Genomic DNA, 22,968 nt, shown 5'->3' on the forward strand with positions numbered 1-22,968 from the left:
CTGACCACAGCAGAAATAACCAGAAATCAATATCAGAAAAATACCTGAAAACCCCAAAATATCAGAACTCAAACTGCATTATTTCTGAGTGACTCATGAGTCAAAGAAGAAGTGACAAGGGAAATTTGAAATTACATACTTTGACATGCATGAGAATGAAAAGGTAACCATGTCTCTTATTTAAAATGAAAATACAGATGTGCAAATAGGTAGAAATTTGCATCAACTCTATTTGTCTGCTTCCTGAATTTTCTTCTTGCTTCATACGTCAGTCTGTCCTCAGTTCCTGGAGATGAAATGAGCGTGCCTGTGTCCCTGCCATCAGTCCACACCTGACCCTGGTTATTCTGGCCTTGCCGATATAACTAAGGAGTCCTAATGCTTTCTTAGAGCTCCTCTCAGTGAACATTTACTATTTTCAAAGGTCATCCTCCTGGAACTATGGAGGGGAATTAATGGAGTAGTAGTGGACAGGTTCAAGTTACATGTTTTCTTTCGCTAATTTCAGTTAAAACCTGTCAAAGCTCCTTCTTTTAGCTCTCTCTGTCCTACATAGAGAATTCCAGTCTATCTTCTCCTTACTTCTTAGACTTGTTGCTGAGTCTTTCCTCCAGTTCCCTCCTTTGACTTCTGTTTCTTCCAGTGGTCCTTTCATTCTTTTGACTTTTTTTTTTTTTTTTTTTTAAGATTCATCTATTTATTTGAGATAGAGAGAGCACAAGCAGGGAGGGTAGAGGGAGAGGAAGAGAGGATCTGAAATAGACTACGTGCTTGTGCTGGGGTTGATCTCATGACTTTGAGATCACGACCTGAGCTAAAACCAAGAGTTGACTACTGTTTTGACTTTTTTTTTTTTTTTTTTTGGCTTTTAAATTTGTTTTTGACCTTCTATAATCTCTACCCTCAGTTTGGTATCATCTTGTCACAGTGAACTTCATGTATTCATTTAGGTTTGACTGTGCTGGGCATTAAGCTAGGCAGTTGGTTTGCAAATGCAGGAGGGACTTATAAATCAGGTAACTAGTTGGAGTGTGCTAAGTCTTTGACAGAGCCATGTTGGAAGGGTTATGTAAACATGCATTTGTTCTGCAAACATCTCTCGGACTCCTCCGTGTACCAGGCACTGTGCAGTGGAGTCTGTGTTCCGGGTGTAAGGTGCTGGAGTGTGAAAGGGGAGAAGAGAATAATCTGGGAGTAGGTAGTCTGCTCTGGTACAAGGTGTTTGGTATTTCGAGGTAGTAAGTAGTAAGAGGAAAGCCTGGGAAGGTCATGAAAGTCATTCTGTCTTTTTTTATGGGGGGAGAGATTTTGTCCTGTTTCTGTGTGCATAGTATTTACTAGCTTTATGATTACTCTTACCAACACTTCCCCACTACCTGTACCTCTTATTTCTTTGGTTATTCTTCCGTTTGCTGTAGTGACCTGTGGCTCTAAGCAGTGGTGACCATTGGCACTGCTTATCATGCAGTTTTTAAAAGGGGGGGGGCGGGCATTGCCAGCAGGGAAGGAACCCAAAGCAAGGAACCAGGTATAGGGTACTCTTACTTTATGTGGAATATTTTCTTCTAGGGTATAATTACCCCTTTGAAATCTTTATTATTACTGTTAATTTTTGAGAGGGAGGAGGAGTGGGGAGGGGCAGAGGGAGAGGGAGAGAGAGAATCTTAAGTGGACTCTATGCTTAAGGTGAGGCTCGAGCTCACAACCCTGAGGTCATGACCTGAGTCAAAATCAAGTTAGCCACTTAACTAACTGAGCCACCCAGGTGCCCCCAAATCTTTATTATTATTTTTGAAGGTAGGAGAGGAAGAGGTTGAAATATAAACATACTACTTTGAAAACACCCTGTGGGGTAAAATTTCAATTTATTGCCCACCCTGAAATTTCTTATTCTTTTCCTTTAGGTTTCTTGCTATTTAAAGATTTCTGTTTGAATGAAATTAATGAAGCTGTGCCTCAGGTGAAGTTTTATGAAGAGGTAAGAAGTTACTGTTTTACTGATGCTTTTATTATAAAAGCATATGTAGACTGTACTTTGGAAAATACCAAGACTACTGCGTATCTTACAAATATGTAGAAATTCATTGACCCTAATTAGTAGCACAAGGTATAATCTATAGTGGACTAGAGACTGACAATGTCTGTAAAAATCATATTTTCAAGGGCTCTGGAAGCACTGAGGAATAGTTGGGTTAAATCTCCAGAGGAGGGATTATCATTTGGAGAGGCACTGAGGATTAGCAGCCATTTGATTTTCTGCAGAAGCTTGCTGATTCTGGAGACATAAGTTGAGGCAGAGGGCCTCCACTGAGTGAAAGAGAAACCACAAACGTTTTCTGGTCACACACGGCCAGAGTGACAAATTGGAGATGTGGTGGGAAAGGGGAGTCTCAGGCATACAGCTGGTTTCCCCAGTAAGACATTTGGAATGGAGCTAAAGACATAGGCAAGGAACTTTTGGAAGCCTCACAGCCTCACGCTGCTATCTTGAAATCTGGACCTGTGGTGGAAGGAATCTGAAAACAGAACAGGCAAGAGATTGAAAACCCTAGGGAGTGGTCGATTGACAATAAAAATATGTAGCTACTTATCACCTGGGGCAGCTACTGAGTTCCAGGTGTGGTGAGCAGATAAGAGTCCAGGTTTGGCCCCAGATAGAAGGCTGCTTTTGGGAGACAGAAAAGCCAGAAGAGGTTTCTGGGTCTAGAGTAAGAAACAAATGAAACTGGAGGAGCCCCAAATGTGTGATTAGTCTCCCTCTCAAGAATTATGTCAAGGAGGCCAATGAGCTATTCTGAAAACTTCCTGCAAGCAGAACTGAGTCTAGTGCAGAAAAAGGCTTCTCAGTGCACTCCATGGAGAGCCACGCCTTAGGAACAAGGGCAAACCAGAGGCAGACTGAGTCTTACAAAAATGGAGACCCAGCCCAGTCCCATCCCATATTGGGTGATGAGCTCTCTCTCCACCCGTGTAGCAGAGTACAAGAGAGGCCTCTGTCCTTCTTTTGCAAGTGGAAGTTATATAGAGAGGTCCTATAATGTTTAGCATACAGAAAAAAAATAGTGGACATCTAAGATACAAGATCACATATCTCATAAGATAATAGAAGTAGACTCACAGGTAGCTCAGATATTGAAGTTCGCCGACAAGTACTTAAAAATAACTGTAAATAATTAAAAAAACCCCAAGCCATAAATAATATGTTTAAGACAATAGAGGAAAAGATAGTCAAAACAGATGGAGGAATAGTGAATTTCAGTCCAATTTATTATGAAGAACCCAATGGATAATCTGGGACATCAAGTATAATATTTAAAACTGGAACCTAAGGACTAGAATCAATAGCAGATTGGTTACAACATAAGACAGGATTAATAAGTAGGCAGGTCAGTAGATAATTTCACACTGAAACGTGGAGAAGAAAGCCTATAAGAAAGAAATAGATGAGGATATTGAGGACATGTGGAATGTGGCTAAAAGGTCTAACATATGTAGAATTGGAATATATAGAAGAAGAGAGTGAATGGGGCAGAAACAACATTTGAAGAGATAATAGTAAGAATTTTACAAAGTGATGAGAACTGCTTACAGACTCAAGGAACTTAGAAAACCCCAAGTAGAATAGCTATGAAGGAAAACTGTCTTTGACTTCAATATAACAGCATAGAAACCAACAAAGAGAAAGTCTTCAAAGCAATGAGAGAGAGTGGAAAAAGACACATTACTTTTAAAGGAGCAACAAATAATATGACTGACTATGACGTCTTAGAAGAAATGGTTAAAACAAACAACAGCAGCAGCGAGACAAACCAGACAGTAAAGTGGCCATCTAAATCATGGCACCAAGCAAACAACACCCCAAACCCTGCCAATCTAGAATTCCATTCCCAGCAAAAATTTCCTTCAAAATGAAGGTGAAATAAAGATGTTTTCAGAGAAAAACTGAGGGAATTTTGACAGTCGTGGACCTGCATTACAACAAATACTAAGAAGAGATACTTTAGGCAGAAGGAAAATAATCCCAGATGGAAATGCAGGAAGGAATAAGGTCATCATGAAGGGTAATATGTACATAAAATAAAAATAAATGACTATGCAAAACAATAATGTTTTTAGATTTTAAAATGTATATAAAACCAAAATGTATGATAGTAGGTAAGAAGGGGTTAAAGAAGTTAAAGTGTTTTAAAGATCCTAGGATTATTGGGGAGTTGGATAGTAAAAGTAATAATTTGCATTGATTTGTAATCAGTTAAGGATGCATATTGTAATCTCTAAAGGCAGCTCTTAATAGGGTTAAATGTGTATATCTAACAAGTTAAAAGAGGGAAAATGGAATAAAATAATATTGGATTAATTAAAAAAGGAATAAAAGGACATAAAATAGATGAGTCAAATTGAAAATAATAAGATGGTAACTATAAATCCTTCTACATAAGTAATGACATTTAATGTAAATGGACTGCATACTCCCTGGTAAAAGTCTGAATTTGTCTGCCTGAATAAATCACCAAGACACCATTATATACTGCTTACAAGTGACATACTTCAAACAGAAGGATGGTGGAAGATATACAGAGATAAACACCAACCAAAGCAAAGCTGGTACAGCAACACCAGTATCAGACCAAGTATATGGTAAATGCTACTTGGAGGTCGAGATAATTTCATAATGATAATGGGGTCAGGATCACAATCTTAAACTTGTATGTTACAAATAATGTAACTTCAAAATATATAAAGCCAAAATTGACAGATCTAAAATGAGACAGCTCTGCATTCTTGGTGGGAAACATTAGCACACACTCTTTAAGAGTTTATAGAACAGACAGACAAAAAATTAGTAAGGATTAGGGCACCTGGGTGGCGCAGTGGGTTAAAGCCTCTGCCTTCAGCTCAGGTCATATCTCAGGATCTTGGGATTGAGCCCCACATCGGGCTCTCTGCTCAGCGGGGAGCCTGCTTCCCCCTTTCCCTCTGCCTGCCTCTCTGCCTACTTGTGATCTCTCTCTCTGTGTCAAATAAATAAATAAAATCTTTAAAAAAAATTAGTAAGGATACAGAAAATCTTAGTCAAGCGATGAATAAACTTGACCTAATTGACATATATAGAATGCTGCACCCAGGAAAAATAGAATTTGCCTTCATTAAAGTACACATGGAAGATACATCAAAAGAAAATATTTAACAGGTCCTAAAGAAAGTTCCTGCGATTTCAAGATCAAAATCGTTTGGAGTGTTTTCTGACCACAATAGGATTAAACTCAAATTTAATAACAGAGTTTACTAAGAAACAATTGTTGGGAAATGAATACACTTGTAAGTAACTTATGGGTCAAAGAAGAAATTAGAACTGAAATTAGGAAATATTTTAGGTTAAAATATATTTAAGAAGTGACATATGCTATTATGAGCATGATGTAGCCTTACCCTAAAGCATTTTAAGAATTATTTATTTATTTATTTATTAGAGAGAGAGAGAAACAGAGAGAGACAGAGAGCATGAGGAGAGCAAGCACAAGCAGTGAGGAAAGGCAGAGGGAGATGGAGAAGCAGGCTTTCTGACCAAGCTGCAAGCCCAGCGGGGGACTGGATCTCAGGACCCCTGAGCTGAAGGGAGATGCTTAACCCACTGAGCCCCCCAGGCATCCTCTAAAGCATTTTAAATGGTCCAAAGAAAGCCAAGCATAATTAGGACTGATACTAGTAGTCTTTGCACAAATTTGAAAATTGGAGGGATATTCTCTCTGGATTATTAATGTCCTTGTAAACTTGACATTTCCCATTAATGTCCTTGTAAACTTGACATTTCCCATACTTTTAAAACTATATTAATGTATTTCCAGGGAGAATGGACAAGATATGATGTACATCTAGCATCATGTATACAAAATAAGCCAAATCCAAAAGGCTCTTACTCACTCTGAAGTGACTTTTATTATTTTGGTCCGAATTGTAATCTGGATGAGTATCACAGCTTGATCTGTCAAAAGAAGTTTCTTTCTCTGTTCGTAAAAGTCTCACCTCTCCCAATTTCAGCAAGTACTAAGTTTCCTTGTCAAATACAGAGAGATCTTTAATAGATATTTTTACAAGGTTGAAACAGATGGGCAATCTACTTGCGTGACTCCTTAAGGACTTCTTGCCAATATGGCGGTGAATACTACTGATGTATTTCCATTTGAACTTTAAACATTAGAGATTCTCTTGGTTGGCTTGCTCCCAGCTCTTCACACCTGTCTTCTGGTTTGGCACACGATGGATCTGGCTTATCAGATTATCTTCTTGGAGGGCAACATCCAAAGCTCCTTAGCAGCTTGCTCTATATTCTTTTTTTTTGAAGATCCATCTAGTGCTCGCTTCAGCAGCACATATACTAAAGACCATCCAGTCTTGGGGCTTCAAATGCAGTTTTCTAAATTAGTACCACCTTTAAGCCTTGAGGTTTTTAATAATTCTTCTCTGTGTCCTTGGTTTTATCAGTTTGAATATTTCTGATGGTTGTTGTATGATCCCAATCCCTAGAAAACTTTTTGTCTGTTATCTTGAAACTCATATTTTATATGTTGTATTTCCACTTTCCTGGGTCTCCAGACTTTTAGTGGTTACCCATTTCCAGTGTGTTAAAGGCCTCATAGCTTATTCTGACATTCACACATCTCTAAATTAGTCATCACCTACCTTCCTCTGTATCTTTCTCTACCTTCTTACAGACACTCCCACTAACCGCTGAGCTGTTTCTTTTCGTATGTCCTTCCTCCAGCCTAGAATGCTGCTTTGCCTTCTCAGCCTGTGGAAACCCTAGTTTCGTTTAAGGTCTAGCTCACTTTGTATATTTGCTAACGAGTCTCTCTGGACAACTAGCCCAGTCTTCCATGATGGTTTGCAGCCCATTTGTTGTCTGTAACGCTGTGTAATACTTACTCTATGCCTTCTGCTTCTGTGGCATAATTGGTCTTCATCTTCATCTGTATTTGACTCATAGATAGAAGGCCTAGCTAGCCTCTGGTGCGGCTGTGCCTGTCACTTGCTGTGGGACCTGGGGCCAGTGGTTGAGTCATCTCTGAAGCATCTACACTTCAGACCTGGACCTTACAAATGTGAACAGTACACCGTCCTTGTACCTGAGGAGCACACACGGGGGCACTTGCTGATTGAGCTTCTATTGCCTCGTCTGTGGAAATAAGGTTAGGAATCATCTCTGGATGCTTCACAGGCTAAGTATGAGGCTCAGATAGGATGCTGGATGGGACAGTCCCTTTCTAAACCGTATCTATAGCATGCTGTTCAGGTGTATGGGAGGCTGCAGCTTAGTGGTTAAAAGTGCCAGCTCTAAATCCAGTCCGCCTGGGCTTGGACTTGGACTCCACTTGTTACTAACTATGTAAACTTGGGCAAACAAACTTTCTAGCTTATCTATATGGGTGTCCACAGCTAAGAATGAGGAGGATCACAGTGCCTGTCTCTTAAGGTTGTGTCCATGAAATCAGCTCACCAGAATAGTGACTGACACATAATTATGATTTAGCATGTTGGTTCTACTACTTTGTTCCATCTAGATTTAGAGGCAGCTTATAAAAATATGTATATATGCCTAAATTTAGAAAAATCTAAAATCTAAATCTAAAATCTAAAAAAATCTAAAAAATTTAGAAATAAATCATGGAAAACAGAGAATAACTATAAGATCAGAGGCAAAGTTATTCCATAGGATTTTCTTCTTTCATTCAACCAATATTTATCAAACACCAGTGCCAGACATTGCTTGGATGAACAAGACAACGCCCTTGTTCTCCTTGAGTTTCTATTCTGGTTGAGAGAAACAGATGACAAAAAGTAATAAATAACAGGAAATGTATCAGAAAGTAATGACTGCTGTGCAGGGTCTGAAAGTAGATTCATAACTCAGTGTGATGTGTTGTGACTTGGGGGCGACTGCAGAGTGATGGGTCAAAGACTAATTCTCTGAAGAACAGGCATGGAAACAGATTTGACTGACAAGGAGGCTAGTCTTTTGAAGATGAGAGCAGGGTAGGAGAGAGAGCATTTTCAGCTAAATGTGGCTAAGACAGCCCCAGATGTGGTGGGAAAGAACTTGGCATGTTTGAGGAACTGAAAGAAGGCCAGAATGGTATGTTCATAGTGGATGAGAGGATTGGGGTAGTATGAGATAAGATCAGGTCGACAAGGGAGACAGGGTTGGGGACCAGAGTAACAAATTCAGGTTTTATTCTAAAGCCCATGGAAAATTGAAGATGGGAGTGTTAAGTGAATAGTCTGTAAATATCAACTAGATTAAGGGAATTGATGTGATAGATCTTCCATGTCTTTACTGGTTTTAGATCTCTTTGTTCTATTAGTTGCTGAGAGAGGGATGATAATGTAGAATTGTCTATTTTTTTCTTGTCATTTAAAAAATGTATTTTAAAGCTATGTTATTAGGTGCATATGCATTTATGATTACACCTTTTCATGTGAAATGTCCATCTTCATTGCTTGTGATAGTCTTTGTCTTGAAAATGACTTCACTGGATATTATTACAGCCATTCAATCTCATTTGCTTATTGTTTTCATGATATATCTTTTCCTATCTACTTTTAACTAGTGTTTTTATATATAAAGTCTGTTTCTTAGAGACAAACATAAAAGTATCTTGCTTACCACCCCTCCCCCATTTTTGACAATCTCTGTATTATAGTGGAGTGATTTTAGATACTGTGTTTATCCTTTGTGGGGTTTGCTGACTTTTGTGAAATCTGTAGATTTGTATCTTTCACCAAATCTGGTAAAATTTGGGCCATTACCCTTAAAGCATTTTTTCTACCTCAATCTCTCTTTCCCTTCTTTCTGGGACTCCAGTTAGATGTATGTTTGATTTTTGGATATTATACCAAATATCACTGATGTCCTATTCAATTTGTCCCCCAAATAATTTTTCTGTTCTTCAGATTGGGATAATTTCTATGGGTCTGTCTTCAAATTCTTTGACTCTTTCGGCATCTCTACTCCACTATTATGTCCATCCATTGAATTTTTTACTTTGGATGTGTTTTTTAGTTCTAAAATTTATTGGTTTTTCTCATAATATGTTTCTGTTGCCAATTTCTATATTTTTATTCATTACATGCATATTTTATGTCGTGTCTTTAAGTATAGTTTTTAAAAAATATTTTTTTCAGTGATCCATACTTCATTGTTTAGTTCTAATAGCTGCATTAAATCCTTGTCTGATAATTCGAACATCAGAGTCATCTTGGAATGGTCTTTGTTTATGATCTGTTCTCTTGCATGGGGATCATATTTTCCTGTTTCTTGATATGTAGAATGATCTTCAATTGTATCCTGTACAGTAGGATTGATACATTGTAGATATTCTAAACTCCATACACTTCTTCAGAGGGTATTGATTTTTTGTTTTAGCAATTAACTTGGCTTATTCAAATTTCAAAGCTCTGTCTTTTTATACAGTGGGTCACAGCTAAAGCTCATTCAGTTGTTTTAACCTTTGCTGGACTGCTTTGGGTCTGCCGTGCTCACATGTCATCATGAGGTCCAGCAGGGATACTGAAAGAGTTTCTACACAGAATTTTGGAGCTCTGCCTGTCTGGCTATTTATTTTCAGGAATATCCTCTCTGACTTTCCAGCTTCTGGTCCATGCCCCTTCCCCATTATGTATGTGCTTCTGGTCACTCACTAGTGTTTGCTGGTTAGGTTTTATATATAATCCAGAATTTACTGTTGTTTTCTTAGGAAGATTGTTCCCTTGGCAGTTCTTTAAAGCAGATTATTATCTGAAGCAGAGCCTGGGTTTGTGATAAAATGTAAAGCCAATATGATTGGTTGATTATTAATTGGATATAGGGGTAGGTAGAAGCAGGGGTGCGAGCAAAAGAGTAAGAATCAAGGATGATTATTCCTTTTTTGGCTTAAGCAGTTGGGAGGATGGTTTTTCTCACATTCATGATAAAGAAGGCCAGGGGATGAGCACGCTTGGTGGGAGTAGAGAGGATATGGAAATGGCAAATACGTAGTTAGATGTTTAGAGTCTAGAGCTCAGGGAAAGAAGTGAGTACTAGAGATCCCAACTTAGACATCTGAATAGAATTCGTATTTGAAACTGTAGGACTGAGTAGTTTTACCTGAGGGGAATATATAACAGGTGAAAAAAGGGTGCCTTGGCCCCATGTCCTGAGGGCTTTAGTATTTAGAAGTCCAGCAGAGGAGGAAGAAGCCAAGGGAAACTGAGGAAGAGGAGCCAGTGTCACAAACCACTGGAGAGTGTAGATCACAGAAGTCAAAGAAGGTGAAGAGACCAGTTGAATGCTTGCTGGGGAGTCAGTCAAGCTACAGACGAGAGAGACCCTTGATTGGGCAAGCAGAGGCCATTAGTGGCTTTGCAGGGCCATCTCCCTACAATGGTGGTGAGAGAGTAGAGATGTGGGAGTGGTGGATCAGAAGTGCTTGCTCTGAGGGTTCCGCTCATTCAGGCTGTGTGTTCAGCCGTGAGCTTTGGAACCACTCAAGCAGAAAGGCACTGTGTCGCCAAGTGAATGTGTCTTTTTCTGAACTCTGGCCTCTGCTTGCTCAGGTGACCTGGTCAACCTAACTGCCCAATTAGAGGTGGTGTTTTCCGAGCACAAATTTTAGTAAGACCATCCTGTCTAGGGCTGGTTGATAGGGCTGTGTGTTCTTTGATTAGTGGTCTTCCTGATAACAGGAAGTGGATTTTGAATTACAGCCACAGACACTTAGACACCTTACGCTCTTCCTTTGCTGTTATTCAGGTTGGAGTTTATGTGGCACTAGTCTTTCGTAAAGCACATATTGTGGGTCCAAGTATCATTTGCCCAAGAAACTAGAATGTTCTGTGGCATCAGATTTTTACAGTTCATGGAAAACTTCCATGTTATCAACATTTGTTTAAACAGGTGTCCGCTTGCGTCCTAGGCCCCCTGGAACGCAGATCTTGTGTTCCTTTACATTTGTTTTCAAGGATAATAATTCCACGAAGTCTTACTATTTCTTGGGTTTGTTTGCTTGTTTAGGCAGAAATGTTTCCTTTGGTTCACTAACAGTCTACCTGTGTTATCCCAGAATTCTGCATTGACCTTTGGACCTACCTAAAATTAAAACAACAAAAGAAGTTGACTTCTCTGTTTATTTTCTGACTGGACTTCGGATTTTGGTGTCTGGCTTCTGTTGCCACCCAGCTACCATATTTGTGTCTGGCATGGTGTTTGAACTACTGAGATTTGTTGTGTCCTGAATTAACTCATGGGGGTGAAGCCCAGGTCCTTTGGTAATGCTAACACTGCAGGAGATTGCTGCTGCCTTAGAAGAGACTTTTCTGGTTGGATGGCCTATAACCTACTCCAGTCCACCTGCCTTCATGACAGACTTTGGTCTGTTCCAACAAGACTCTGTTTTAAGTCCCAGCAGTCACAGACCTGTGACTGTCATGGTAACGCTGATGACAACAATTCAGGACAGTAATATGGCCCCAGTAATTTCTCCGTGTGTAAGCCAGCTGGCCCTCATCTGGGACCTCAGTATTTTACACACCCCATACCCTGCCGACTGTGCCCCTTCTTTATTAGCAATTCTTATAGGATTTACTGGTTTTGATTTAAAAACTATCAAACCCAGCCTTACTGTAAAAAGGTAACTTTCATTTCTATTTTATCATCCCAGAATAAAGAATACTCAGATATTATGAAAGTCAGTGTCAGCAACTCTCTGTCTGTTGAAAATGCTTTGTTCCCAAAAGTAAGTCAGACAATAGTAATTAGTCATCATATTGAAGATCTTTGCCTCAGTCTTCCTGCTAACTCTGTATTTCATTTGTGTCCTCATTCTCTTATCTTTTGGATTATGAGCATGTCTGTAAATAAATAAAAGCAACTTCTCCGGTCAAGGAGCTTCTCTTATCAGATTAGAGGGTTAGGACCAGTTCTACAGAAGGCAAGTATTTCTAAAGCACATTTTTAATGTTTGACCTGTCTTAACATGGCTTCCCTAAGTTACCGGAATATACTGTTTGAAGTAACCTGTTTATTAATACTTTATTATACAGCTGAGGCTCCAACCCGAAAAACCTTTGCTTTCATCTCTGGATTAATGCCTTTCTAAAATATTCAACTGATTTTTTAAAAACATCTCTTTGCAGGAATCTTGACTGTGTGTGTGTGTATTTTTTTTCCCCTTCTGTTTTGTAATGTTGTAGTTGAATAAGAACTAGTTGTAGTTGAATAAGAATCCCCATCCTAAGTCTTAGAACAGAATTTCAGCCAGATTTAAGTGCTATTTGCTCTGGAGAGGAGAATTGGCAAGGACGGATGGTCCCTGGCTGGTATATTGTAAGATAATTGTAACCATGGCAGTGTTTGTTTTCTAATGTTGTGCTTCTGAATTTAAGTGATGAGCTTCATCATAGGAAAAAACCCATTTGTATGTTTCAAGTTGCATTTAAATTATCCCAACTTCAATATTCCAACATTAGAAATAGTTGTTTCCTGTGGAGTAGCCAACTCAGCAATTTGCTTAATCTCCCGTGGAAGTCGTTTTTGCCCGGGCAAGTAATATCTTTTAATAAAGTGAGTTTTCTGGGAAGACATACCTAACAATGGTAACTTTGAAAACCCCAGATAAAAGAATATGAGAAGCTCGAAAATGAGGAAGACCGCCTTTGCAGAAGCCGGCAAATTTATGACACCTACATCATGAAGGAGCTCCTGTCTTGCTCACACGTAAGTACTTCTTTCTGTTCTGTGCCTGTCATTTGGACAGGAGGCAGCTTGTGGTGTTTCTAGAAAGTGAAGTAGGAGGAAGAAGTTTAAGAAATCGAACAGTGCTCCCCCAGGACAGGACCCCCGTCTCATCTTTTGTCATTTGTTTGCTGGTAATGCTGATGCGAAGCTGTTGCTCCAGCTACTCCAAGGATACTTCCAGAAGCAGGTCCTTTCATGGTCAAAAAAAAGAAAAAGGTGAAAATAAAAGGTTCATCATTGAGATGAACAGAAAGAAAGGCTGGTCTCAATTCCAAACTTTCTAAAAGAAATTCAGCTTTCTTATTGTTAATTTGGCTCTACTTTACATAATTAGGCAAATCAAATACTGATCAATAGAAATTTTAGATAGTTTCTCTGGATTAATGAGGAAGAGTAGTTTTTAATGTTAATTTTATTAACAGTTAAATAATGGTGGGAACATTTTTTTCCCCCTGTAAACCAGAGAAACAGTCCATTTAGTCATTAGGGTAAATGAGGTTCCTAGGAAAGTATTTCACCAGGAGTGAGTGGGAAGAATTAGTAATAAAAATTAGCCGCATAATTCACTCTGCGAGAGTTTTCTGGAGGAATGGCCTCACGGCCGTCGCCTGCCATGTCCAATACAAGAGCCGCTCACCCCAGGTGGCTATTTTGATATAAGGTTAAGTTAATTAAAATCCAGTGGAGTTAAACATTTCCCTCCTCGGTGCCTTGTGAGCCGCATTTCCAGTGCCTGATAGCTGCCCGTGGCCGGGGGCTTCGCCGATGGACAGCGCAGATACACAGCATTGCTGTCATGGCAGGAAGTTTGAGTGAACAGCACTGGCCATGATAATGGTTTATTTTAGCGCGTCTGTGTTTACTGTGTCATTCACGGTTCTTACTGCCGCCCAAATAACCATGGCTGGTGGCACCTCTTGGCCGTGCATTTCTCTGTTGTCCTCACGTACTTGTAGGAGACAGAATTCTGGAGCTAGTCCTGCTGGCTGATGCTCTGTGCCTTGCTACCTTGCCGGAGAATTGCTGAACCTCGGCAAATGCCAGATGTCCTGCAGGCATGCCGCTGAAACTTCGTTTTCATGTCACTCAGCAGCTTAGAGGGCTTTCAGCAGAATGATGGGCGTTTTCAGCTTTTCCTCTTGTGGCACATTCCTAAAGGTGTAATTTGAAGTTTGGAGGGAGAAGGGAGTGTGTTCTTATAGGTGTAAACTCTGGGTTTTTTTGTTTGTTTGTTTTTTAGAGCCAGCTCCCCTCTGCTGTGGTCACAAGACTTTCCTTAACCTACATCCTTCTAAGCTTTTAATTCTTAAATGGATTTTCATGCATTTGTTTTCTCTTACATAGTGGAAATTTTTATAGTTTCAGGACCCCATCATTAACAAATTGAGGGATGTATACATTTAATAAGGTGATAATAAGATTCTTTATACTTTTTAAAAAAAGATTTTATTTATTCAACAGAGAGAGTGAGAGAGCACGAGCAGAGGGAGTAGTAGAGGGAGAGGGAGGAACCCGACGCGGGGCTCGATCCCAAGACCCTGAAATCATGACCTGAGCCAAAGGCAGATGCCTAACCATCCGAGCCACGCAGGTGCCCCCTCCCCCTCTTTTTTTTTTTTTTTTTAAACCACAGTAGTCTCAAACTCTTGTGGGATTAGGTATGTCGATAGGTGCCCCTGTGCTCATCCTTCTATTTGACATGGTGACTAAGAACTCTGGGAGCTCAGAGGAGCAAGTATCTGTGTTGCCCACAGATATCCAGCTGATGTTTAAACAATGCATGTCAATATAATTACCCATAAAGGGGCGCCTGGGTGGCTCAGTGGGTTAAAGCCTCTGCCTTCGGCTCAGGGCTCTCTGCTCAGCGGGGAGCCTGCTCCCCACCTCTCTCTGCCTGCCTCCTCTGCCTACTTGTGATCTCTGTCTGTCAAATAAATAAATAAAATCTTTTAAAAAAAAAAATATATATATATAATTACCACAGGTTCCTGCTTAGTAATTGTGTTAAATTATATGCTGTGGTTTTATGGTGTTATAGAAGTTTGTTACATCTCATATTTGTGGGGGAAAAAATGTGTTTTTTTTTTAAATTTTTTTCTGGAAAGCCATTCTCAAAGCAAGCCGTAGAGCATGTTCAAAGTCACCTATCCAAGAAACAAGTGACATCAACTCTTTTCCAGGTAAGACAAAATTATTTCAAAATAAATACAGTTGACTGTTGAACAGCTCAGGGGTTGGGGCACCGACCCCCCACGCAGTCAGAAATGTACATGTAGCTTCTGGCTCCCGCCTCCAGACTTTACTGATAGCCTGCTGTTGTCAGATAGCCTTACTGATAACATAAGCAGTTGTTTAACACATATTTTATATGTCATGTGTATTCTATGCTGTATTCTTATAATAAACTAGAGAAAAGAAAATGTTATTAAGAAAATTATAAGGAAAATATATTTTTATTATTGTCTGTAAAAAGTCAACATGTAAGTGGACCTGTGTGGTTCAGACTTACATAGTGCAGGAGGCACCTGTAGACTGTTTTCCATGAAGGGATGTGCACTGCACGAATGAACCAGGCGCCCTCATCCTGGTCTAGCTGTGAATTTGCTCTGAGACCTTGGGAAAACACGTGCCCACAGTGCTGCAGCCTCATATGCAAAATAAGAAGAGGGCTTAACTGTTCCCCATGACTACCTTTAGCTCTGTGTTTCTGTGTAAAAAAAAATTTACTCCCTGAGTCTTTAAAACTCAATGTCAGTGTTGATTGTCAGTACTTTTAGTCATTTACAAAATGTGCTGCATAATTTCCAGGGCCCAGCACAGCATTAAAAACTTGGGGCCCCTTGTTCAGAAACTAAGAATTTCAAGATGGTGATGGTAGGGACACAAAACCAAGGCCTGGGCTCTTCTGAGTGTGAGGCCTATGGGACTGCACCAGTCACACACATGGACAATCAACCATGGTCCCTTGGGAAGCGTCTGTGACTTTGCAGGAACCATTCCAGGAAATAGGAAAGCAGTGGCAAACAGGATGGACCCATCCGCACCTTCACAGAGCACATAGTTGAGCTATAGATAACTAATAGTCATGGTGATGGATCCATTACTGAGAATTGGGCAAGTGCAAGAGTGGGAGCTGCAGGTCATCCAGGTCTCGTCAGTATGTGTTCTAGATTCCTATTTATGCAGTGTGGGATTTCTTTTCCATCCCTTTCAGCCCTACATAGAAGAAATTTGTGAAAGTCTTCGAGGCAACATTTTTCAAAAATTTATGGAAAGGTATGAAACTTCATGTATGTACATACCATTTTTTTGGGAGACATACTTGACATGTAATATTATATTAAGGTAATAGTGTGTATATATTAAAGTAATAGTGTGTGTGTGTGTATGTAAAATCTTATATTCTGTAGGTTTACCTCATTTTAGCCAATGAGCACTGTCCTTAAAATGGGTGTCAATCTGTTCATTTGACAATTACTTACTGAACATGTACTATGTGCCAGCCTTCACATTAAACTGTCCCCTCAATACTTTACCTTACTATGTAGGATTTGCATATCTTGATGTCTCTTTGAACCTGCAGCTCTTTAGCTTCAAAATAGCCTAGAGATGAAATAGACCATGGAACCACAGTATTAAGAGTATCTTATTGGGACACCTTTGCAACGGCAAGCATGTTTCTATAACCTGTCTTATTCATTTGTTTGCTCTCTGACATCCTATCCCCCACGGTGGGACAACCTCTATTTGATTCTTTACATAGTAGAATTTGAGGTTTCTAGGCAGATGTCTGTGGTCACATGTACTATGACTATCCCTAATGAATATGTCCCTTGGAGCTACTCAAACTATACAAGTAGGTTTGTCATGCGAAGCCCTGAGCATGCTCAGTGACACCTGTCAACATTGCTAGCCTGTGGGCCTTTCCAGCAGCCATTTGGCTGGGATCTGGGTATCCCCCCAAGATGAAGCACTGCTGGAACTAGACTCTCTTCAGCGGAATCCGCCTTCACACTGACTGTGCTCTTCTCCACAAACTGGGCTCATTTCTAGACAGTCGGCATGATGATCATGTCTCGATGCCGGAGCGGCCCACAGCTGTTCAGTAATTGCCCCGTAAGAACAAACGCTGCTTCTCTGTGGTTCTCCCTCCCAAGTAGTCACAGAACTGAAGGCATTTAAAAAGAAAGAAAGAAAGAAAAAAAAAAAACAACCAGTTGCCTTATGATGCCACTAGAGTTCAAGGGATAATTTTATCCTGGAATCAGTACTTGGGGAAACTAATATGCATACAAATGATTATTACCCTTTGCTGAGTCTACTGGAGACTTTGCCAGAAAGCAGTGGCTCATGCTGAGGGGGGAGGCTGGCTGTGTTTCAGCAGGGTCTGGCCTGCCCTTGGGTACTGTTAGTTCAAAAATCTGACCTTTCCCAGGTCTTGGGTCAGCCGAGCTTCTAGGTTATCACTGGGGAAGAGGGGAGAAATGGGGATGGAAATTAAAGTGGGGGAGGGGGGTTGGTAGCACTTTCTTTGCTGACTGGCCACCTGGTCAACCCGCATGTCCTTTTGTCCCACTGGGTGAGCCTTCCGCTCTTGTTGCCACAAGAAATCCAAGCTGTTCACGTGGGGTTGGGGGGGGGAAGAGGGGATGGTTTTTGAGGCAGGGTATGTGTTGGGATGTGGTTCTCTTGACTCTCGTCATCAGGATAGTTCTCTTTCCGTGGTTCTTAATCCTCCCCAGCTAGTTTGCAAGTCTATAGAACATGCCAGATCACCACCCCCCATTGCCAGCTCTGAGCTCCAGAATCCGGGAGAACCGGTGTGAGCTAGCCCAGCCGGCAAGTGGATTTCAAAGTGACAGTCACGGATTTATAAGTATAGAGGACACTGGAGTGGTGTTTTGCCTTTTGCGCTCATCATACTTAAAAAAAAAAAGAAAGAAGAAACTGTTTGAAATAACTCTCAGAAATGCTCAAAATATAATTTGTTTTACCAACCTCCCAGAGATGATAGGGAGATCAGTGAAACACTCTGTAAACGCCATTTTAGGTTCATTGACAAAAGATGCTGCATAATTACAAAGACTTCTTCTGCTTTTGCTTTTCAGCCTCAGAAATACTTTTAAAAGATCTTAGATGGCATGTTAAATGAACCTCCCCAGGCAACTAGGATAGTTAGATGCCTTAAGGCATTCTGATAATAATAGTGGTAATTCCTGGACCGTGTGCTTCATATGTACTCTCTGCCTTTCTCCCCTTCTTCCTTTCCTTTCCTTTCTATTCATTCATTCATCCATAGGACCCTTGATGTTGTGCCCATGTAAGGAATTGAGCCAGGGACTAGGTAAAATACCAGAGGTCACCAAGAATATTCTTTGCCTTTGAAGAGTATTCAATCTAGAATGCATTTCTTTTGAAAGAAAAAATTCTTTTTATTAACATATAATGTATTATTTGTTTCTGAAAAAATGTTTAAAAACAAACATTACAGACGGTGTTGCTCACTAATAAACGTAATGAAAATAACAACTTAATTAAATAGCTATGGAGGTAGATATTTTTCTAGGTAGAGGGAAAGCAAAGTACTCACCAAGCATTTGAGTAAATTGTGGGAGCAGATCCGCTCAGTGGGCCTACCGCATTTTGTGATTCTCGCCTAAGGACTTTTTCTCCTACAGCATTTGTATCTCTGAGCAACAGTACTTGGTCTGGGTTCAGATCCAGCCCTAGCCCTTCTCTCACTGTGTGACCTTGGCCGGGCTGTGGTCTGCTCTGCTGCAGAATGGTCATCACCATTCCTGCTCATCAGACCTGCTCATTCTGTTGCCAGAGGGAGAAAGGAACGGCGCCTGGCACGTGGAAAGCTCCATCTGAGTGTTTGCTGCTATTGTCTTTATTTACAAATATTTTGTCATTTAGAGCTGTGTGGTCTGGTGTGGGAGCCACTAGTCACATGTGGCTCTTGAGCACTCAAAATGGCTGAGTGTGAATTAAGATGGGCTCTCAGTGCAAAATACGCACCGGGTTTTATGACTTACTGTAAAAACAAGAATTTAGACGGTCTCATTACTAATTCTGTACCGACCACATGCATGTTGAAATGATAATAGACGTTATTAAAATGGCAGGATGTATGGGGCACACGTTTGGCCTTCTCTTGGGTGCTGCTGATTCAGATAGACGTGACCATAGCAGCCATCACAGCTTAAGGGAGATACTACATCTTGTGCCTGAATCATGAAACAAAGCCACGAAGACCGGCGAAGGCTTTGTGAGACGGTGTTGAAGGAAACGTACCTCCGGTCGGGAAGCAACACAAGGAAAGCTATCCTCGTCCGTCCTTCAGTATTGCTCCTTAGATCGATTAATATGATATGCAACTTTTCAGCGACTGTTTCTCTTCTTTTCTAGTGACAAGTTCACCCGATTCTGTCAGTGGAAAAACGTAGAATTAAATATCCATGTGAGTATCCTCTTATTCTTTCCCTTTTTTAAATAAAAACTTCCTCTGGCTTAACTTCGTGAGAAAATACTTTATACCCTGGAGCTCACTCCCACGGGTAATCCGCTGTCTAAACAGATGTCGCCAGTACAACGCTGTACGGAGAACTCGTCCTCGTAAACAATTCGGGTTTTCATTCTCTTTTTTCAGAGCCTTGTAAGAATGTGTTTATTTATTTAAGAGAGGGTATTTTAAGCAGCGATTGGCTCTTCCACAGAGACAGTAGCCAAGAGACCAGGCCACCACATAATGTGCTTCCCACATGCCCTTGGCTCCCGTCGTTCTGGTAAAGCTTCCCGTCTCGTTTGTAGTGTTAGGTATAATCTTGTAATAAAAATGATGACATCCTTTATTAGACCGAGGATTCATCTCCTCTTTGATCATTTCTGAGAATGAGAAAAGCCATCCTCCAAGACAGGCTCCTTTGTAACACGCACTTCCTGTGAACGTCTCATCTGCTTTCGGCTTTCAACGTCAGAAATTCCTGGGATATCCCTCTCTTCATTTTTAGAACCCTCCTTCCCTGGTGCAGCCTCTTTTGCTTTCTTCTTCATGTCCTCCCTTCACATAGGTTTGAGAAGAGGAAAAGAAATAATTGGATTTCTTTTTTTTTTTTCCCTGCACTTTTGGATGCTTTTAAAGTTTTTTACTGGCTGGTACCATTTACTTATTTTTTTAACTTCTCCTTTCTTTCACATTTCCTGGCAGAATTTTAGAAACAAGAGGGCAGTAACATATTTTTCCAAAAAACCCTTTCTGTCTGCCATGGATCTTTCTGATGCATGTTCTCCTTCAGCGGACCTGGTGTGCTCGCATCCTGCTGTCCCCCGAGCATCAGATGTGAAGCCTTCGGGCCCAGTTACTTGACTGCAAACGTGGTGTTTGAAGGGTTGTTTGGGGGACCCCTTCAGTTTTAGTGTATGTGCTGCTGAAGCAAGCACCGGGGGAGCCCTTCAGGAATCTTACCCATAACTTGCCAGGATACATAAACCACCATGAATGTGGGGCTCACTGTCTGCCTTTGTGCCATCTGAGACTATTAAACCTGCTTAGGAAGCAGGGCATGGCTGAGATGCTGACACAAGGAGTGGCTTATGAATGAAGCCTCTTGCTGTCCTCTCCTTATCCTTAGTGTCTTGTTTCATGCTCACGTGCCCAGCATGAGTCCTCACTACTCCATGATGTTATCGATGAAAAATTCACATGGCCCACGTCCGTTGGGTTTTTTGATCATATGGCCCAGTCTTATGAAAACATAGATGCCCTTGATGTAGACTTGCTTTCCTACCATGACCATTCCTGAAATTGCTGAGCTGTTCCCCAACTCCCAGCTTCAGAATAGCTAAGGAAACTCTCATTTTGACTAGAAATTTCACACTCCCTTGTCTTCAGGGTATACTTCTAATCACCTAACATTTAGGAGATCAGAAAAACAATCTAACTTGACTCCCACTCTATTGTCTGCCCGTTTGCCTCCCTTTTGTAGATTTTGGGAGCAGAGCAGAAGGAGGTTCTAGAAAGTCTTGCCACCTTACACATCTCATCTCTTAGAGCAGTCAGTTGTGGAGAGGGCACATCCCTATATCAGAACTGCTGCTTAATAATTATGTCTTACATGAAAACAACAACATAATTTTAATGCAACTCTGTACCATTTCGTGTTTGGAATTCACAGTTGACCATGAATGATTTCAGCGTGCACAGGATCATTGGACGAGGAGGATTTGGTGAAGTGTATGGTTGCAGGAAAGCAGACACTGGAAAAATGTAAGCTCTCTGTGGGTCTTATGCTTGCATCAATAGAACATGCCTGCATCGATTTTTGGAAACCCATCGTCTCACTCCTGGAGTGCCTTCCTTCAGAAAGAAAGGGGCTGTATTTTGTTAAGCATTATAAATGAGATCAGCTAGATCCTCCAGTGCCTCGGGCTTAAAGGGAAGTTAACCAGGAACTGTGTGTCATGAGCCCCTGTGGTTCAGGCCATGGGTGAAGGAGCCTGGGATCTGGAGGTGACCAAAAAGGGGCGTTATGCACAGCCTCCTGGTCTGGTCACTGCTTAGACCCACCTGTGATTTAGCACGTGCACTTTGGGGTGGTGAAGCATTCCAGGTGTCGGCTCCCTAGGTGGGGAGATTAAGTGCTGGCGAGAAGGACACCCGACCTGCCACAAGGGTCACGGTCATGGGGCTCTGTCATGGTCTTAGTTGCTTATCTTACAGGAGGAGGTTGATCTGAGTCAGTGACGTGCCCACGGACCAGGCGTGGGCCTCTTCCAGGAGGCTAATGGTCGTAGAGTTCTTAAGGAGTGCAGGGGGAGGAGGTTTTGTGTTATGTGTTTGTTTGTTTGTTTGTTTTAATATAGAAGGAGTTTGTTTAAGTGACCATATATCTGGAAGCAAAGGAGAATGGGAAACTGTGTTCTGATAGACACTGAACTCCAAGTGTGATCAAGTGATGGGCATGTTAGAGCTACAGTAGCTGAGTGGAATCGTCCATGCAGCTTGCTTGATAACCCCACTCTTGGTGTGAGGAATAATTCAGGTCACCGACTTCAGTGCCCACCTCCCCCTGCCACCCCAGCACTGCCCAGAGTTGTCACTCAGCCTCTGCTTGGGTCTTCCCTGTGACCAGGCACTTACAGCCTTGACAAATCACCCTCCTGCTTTTCAGACAGGTCCGGTCGTGGGCATGACTTTTATCACGTAGTGGCTGAAGTTTACCTTCACTGACGTGCACCCGCTGGTCTTCTTCCTATTGTGGGGCCCGTGCAGGGTGAACTTAGTGTCTGGCTCTCAGGCACGTGAAGTCTGGTACTCTGCAGAGACAGGACAGGCCGTCGGTCCCAAGTGTGGGTCTGGGCGGCCCCCGGCCGGGTCAGAGCCACCTTACAGGAAGTTTGTGCCTCCGCCTGGCCTCTGCATCCTGGTCTGTAGGGTCAGGAAAATACTTCCTTGTCGTGAGAGGTGGATGAGATAATATATTGTAAGGCATGCAGACCGCTGCTTCTTCCATGGTCAGTACTAGTGAGCACTATTAGTGAACATTAGTAAACAGTGAACCGTGTACCCGGGTCTCTCGTCCCTCTTCCGTAGTCCCACGGTGGGCTCTGATCCTAAGTGATGTGCTTGTCACTTACTCCATTCCACTGACTGTTCATTTTCATATGTTCCCGATATGCAGTCCTGTAATTAAGCAATTAATGTCTCCATCGGTGCATTTGTTATACAGAATTCCTGGAACAGGAGATAAAATTAGCAGATTTGACCATCTATCTCTGTTTTGCTCTAAGTCCTCACATTGTAAGTTATGATCAGCTAGAAACAGATGGATTTTCTGGGTCCTGTCACAGCTGGACAACCATCTGTATTACATGCTTGGGCCTTAGAAAGTCATCCGTCAGTGGGGATTTAGAATCACGTGCATAGAGTTCTAAAGCCCCTGAAACCCTTGTAAAGATTTCCTTTCAGCTTTCTGCTGAAAAATCATCCTGCTGTTGTCAACCTGTGATTATAGAGAATGCCAGCTAATGGGTTTGTATTTCCTTAATAGAGTTTCTTCAAAGTTTTCAAAAAGTTTAAATTGTTAGCTGTTTCTTCTCCACTAACTATCATATAAAAATACTGATTATTTTTATTATTTGAAATATAATAACTTAAATATGAAGATTAAATCAAATCAGGGGAGCCTGCCTGGCTC

The 22,968-nt window shown here is 41.2% G+C and overlaps 1 protein-coding gene across 3 annotated transcripts in view; it reads left to right on the plus strand.

Moving 5' to 3' along the window:
• The window catches only part of GRK3 (G protein-coupled receptor kinase 3), a 122,629-nt gene that overhangs the window by 55,877 nt on the left and 43,784 nt on the right, over positions 1-22,968 (plus strand). For 2 of the 3 annotated variants that reach the window (XM_013063483.2, XM_045081484.1), the window contains exons 3-8: positions 1,905-1,978; positions 12,647-12,748; positions 14,875-14,949; positions 15,984-16,045; positions 19,181-19,232; positions 20,947-21,038. In XM_013063483.2, the coding sequence (XP_012918937.2) occupies positions 1,905-1,978; positions 12,647-12,748; positions 14,875-14,949; positions 15,984-16,045; positions 19,181-19,232; positions 20,947-21,038 (457 nt within the window). Of the gene's footprint in view, positions 1-1,904; positions 1,979-6,985; positions 7,188-12,646; positions 12,749-14,874; positions 14,950-15,983; positions 16,046-19,180; positions 19,233-20,946; positions 21,039-22,968 lie in introns of those variants that run through there. The other variant, XM_045081485.1, reaches the window with a different exon arrangement.

Source organism: Mustela putorius, unplaced genomic scaffold (assembly GCF_011764305.1).
Source record: "Mustela putorius furo isolate JIRA1106 unplaced genomic scaffold, ASM1176430v1.1 tig00000578_pilon_pilon_pilon, whole genome shotgun sequence".
NCBI lineage: Eukaryota > Metazoa > Chordata > Mammalia > Carnivora > Mustelidae > Mustela > Mustela putorius.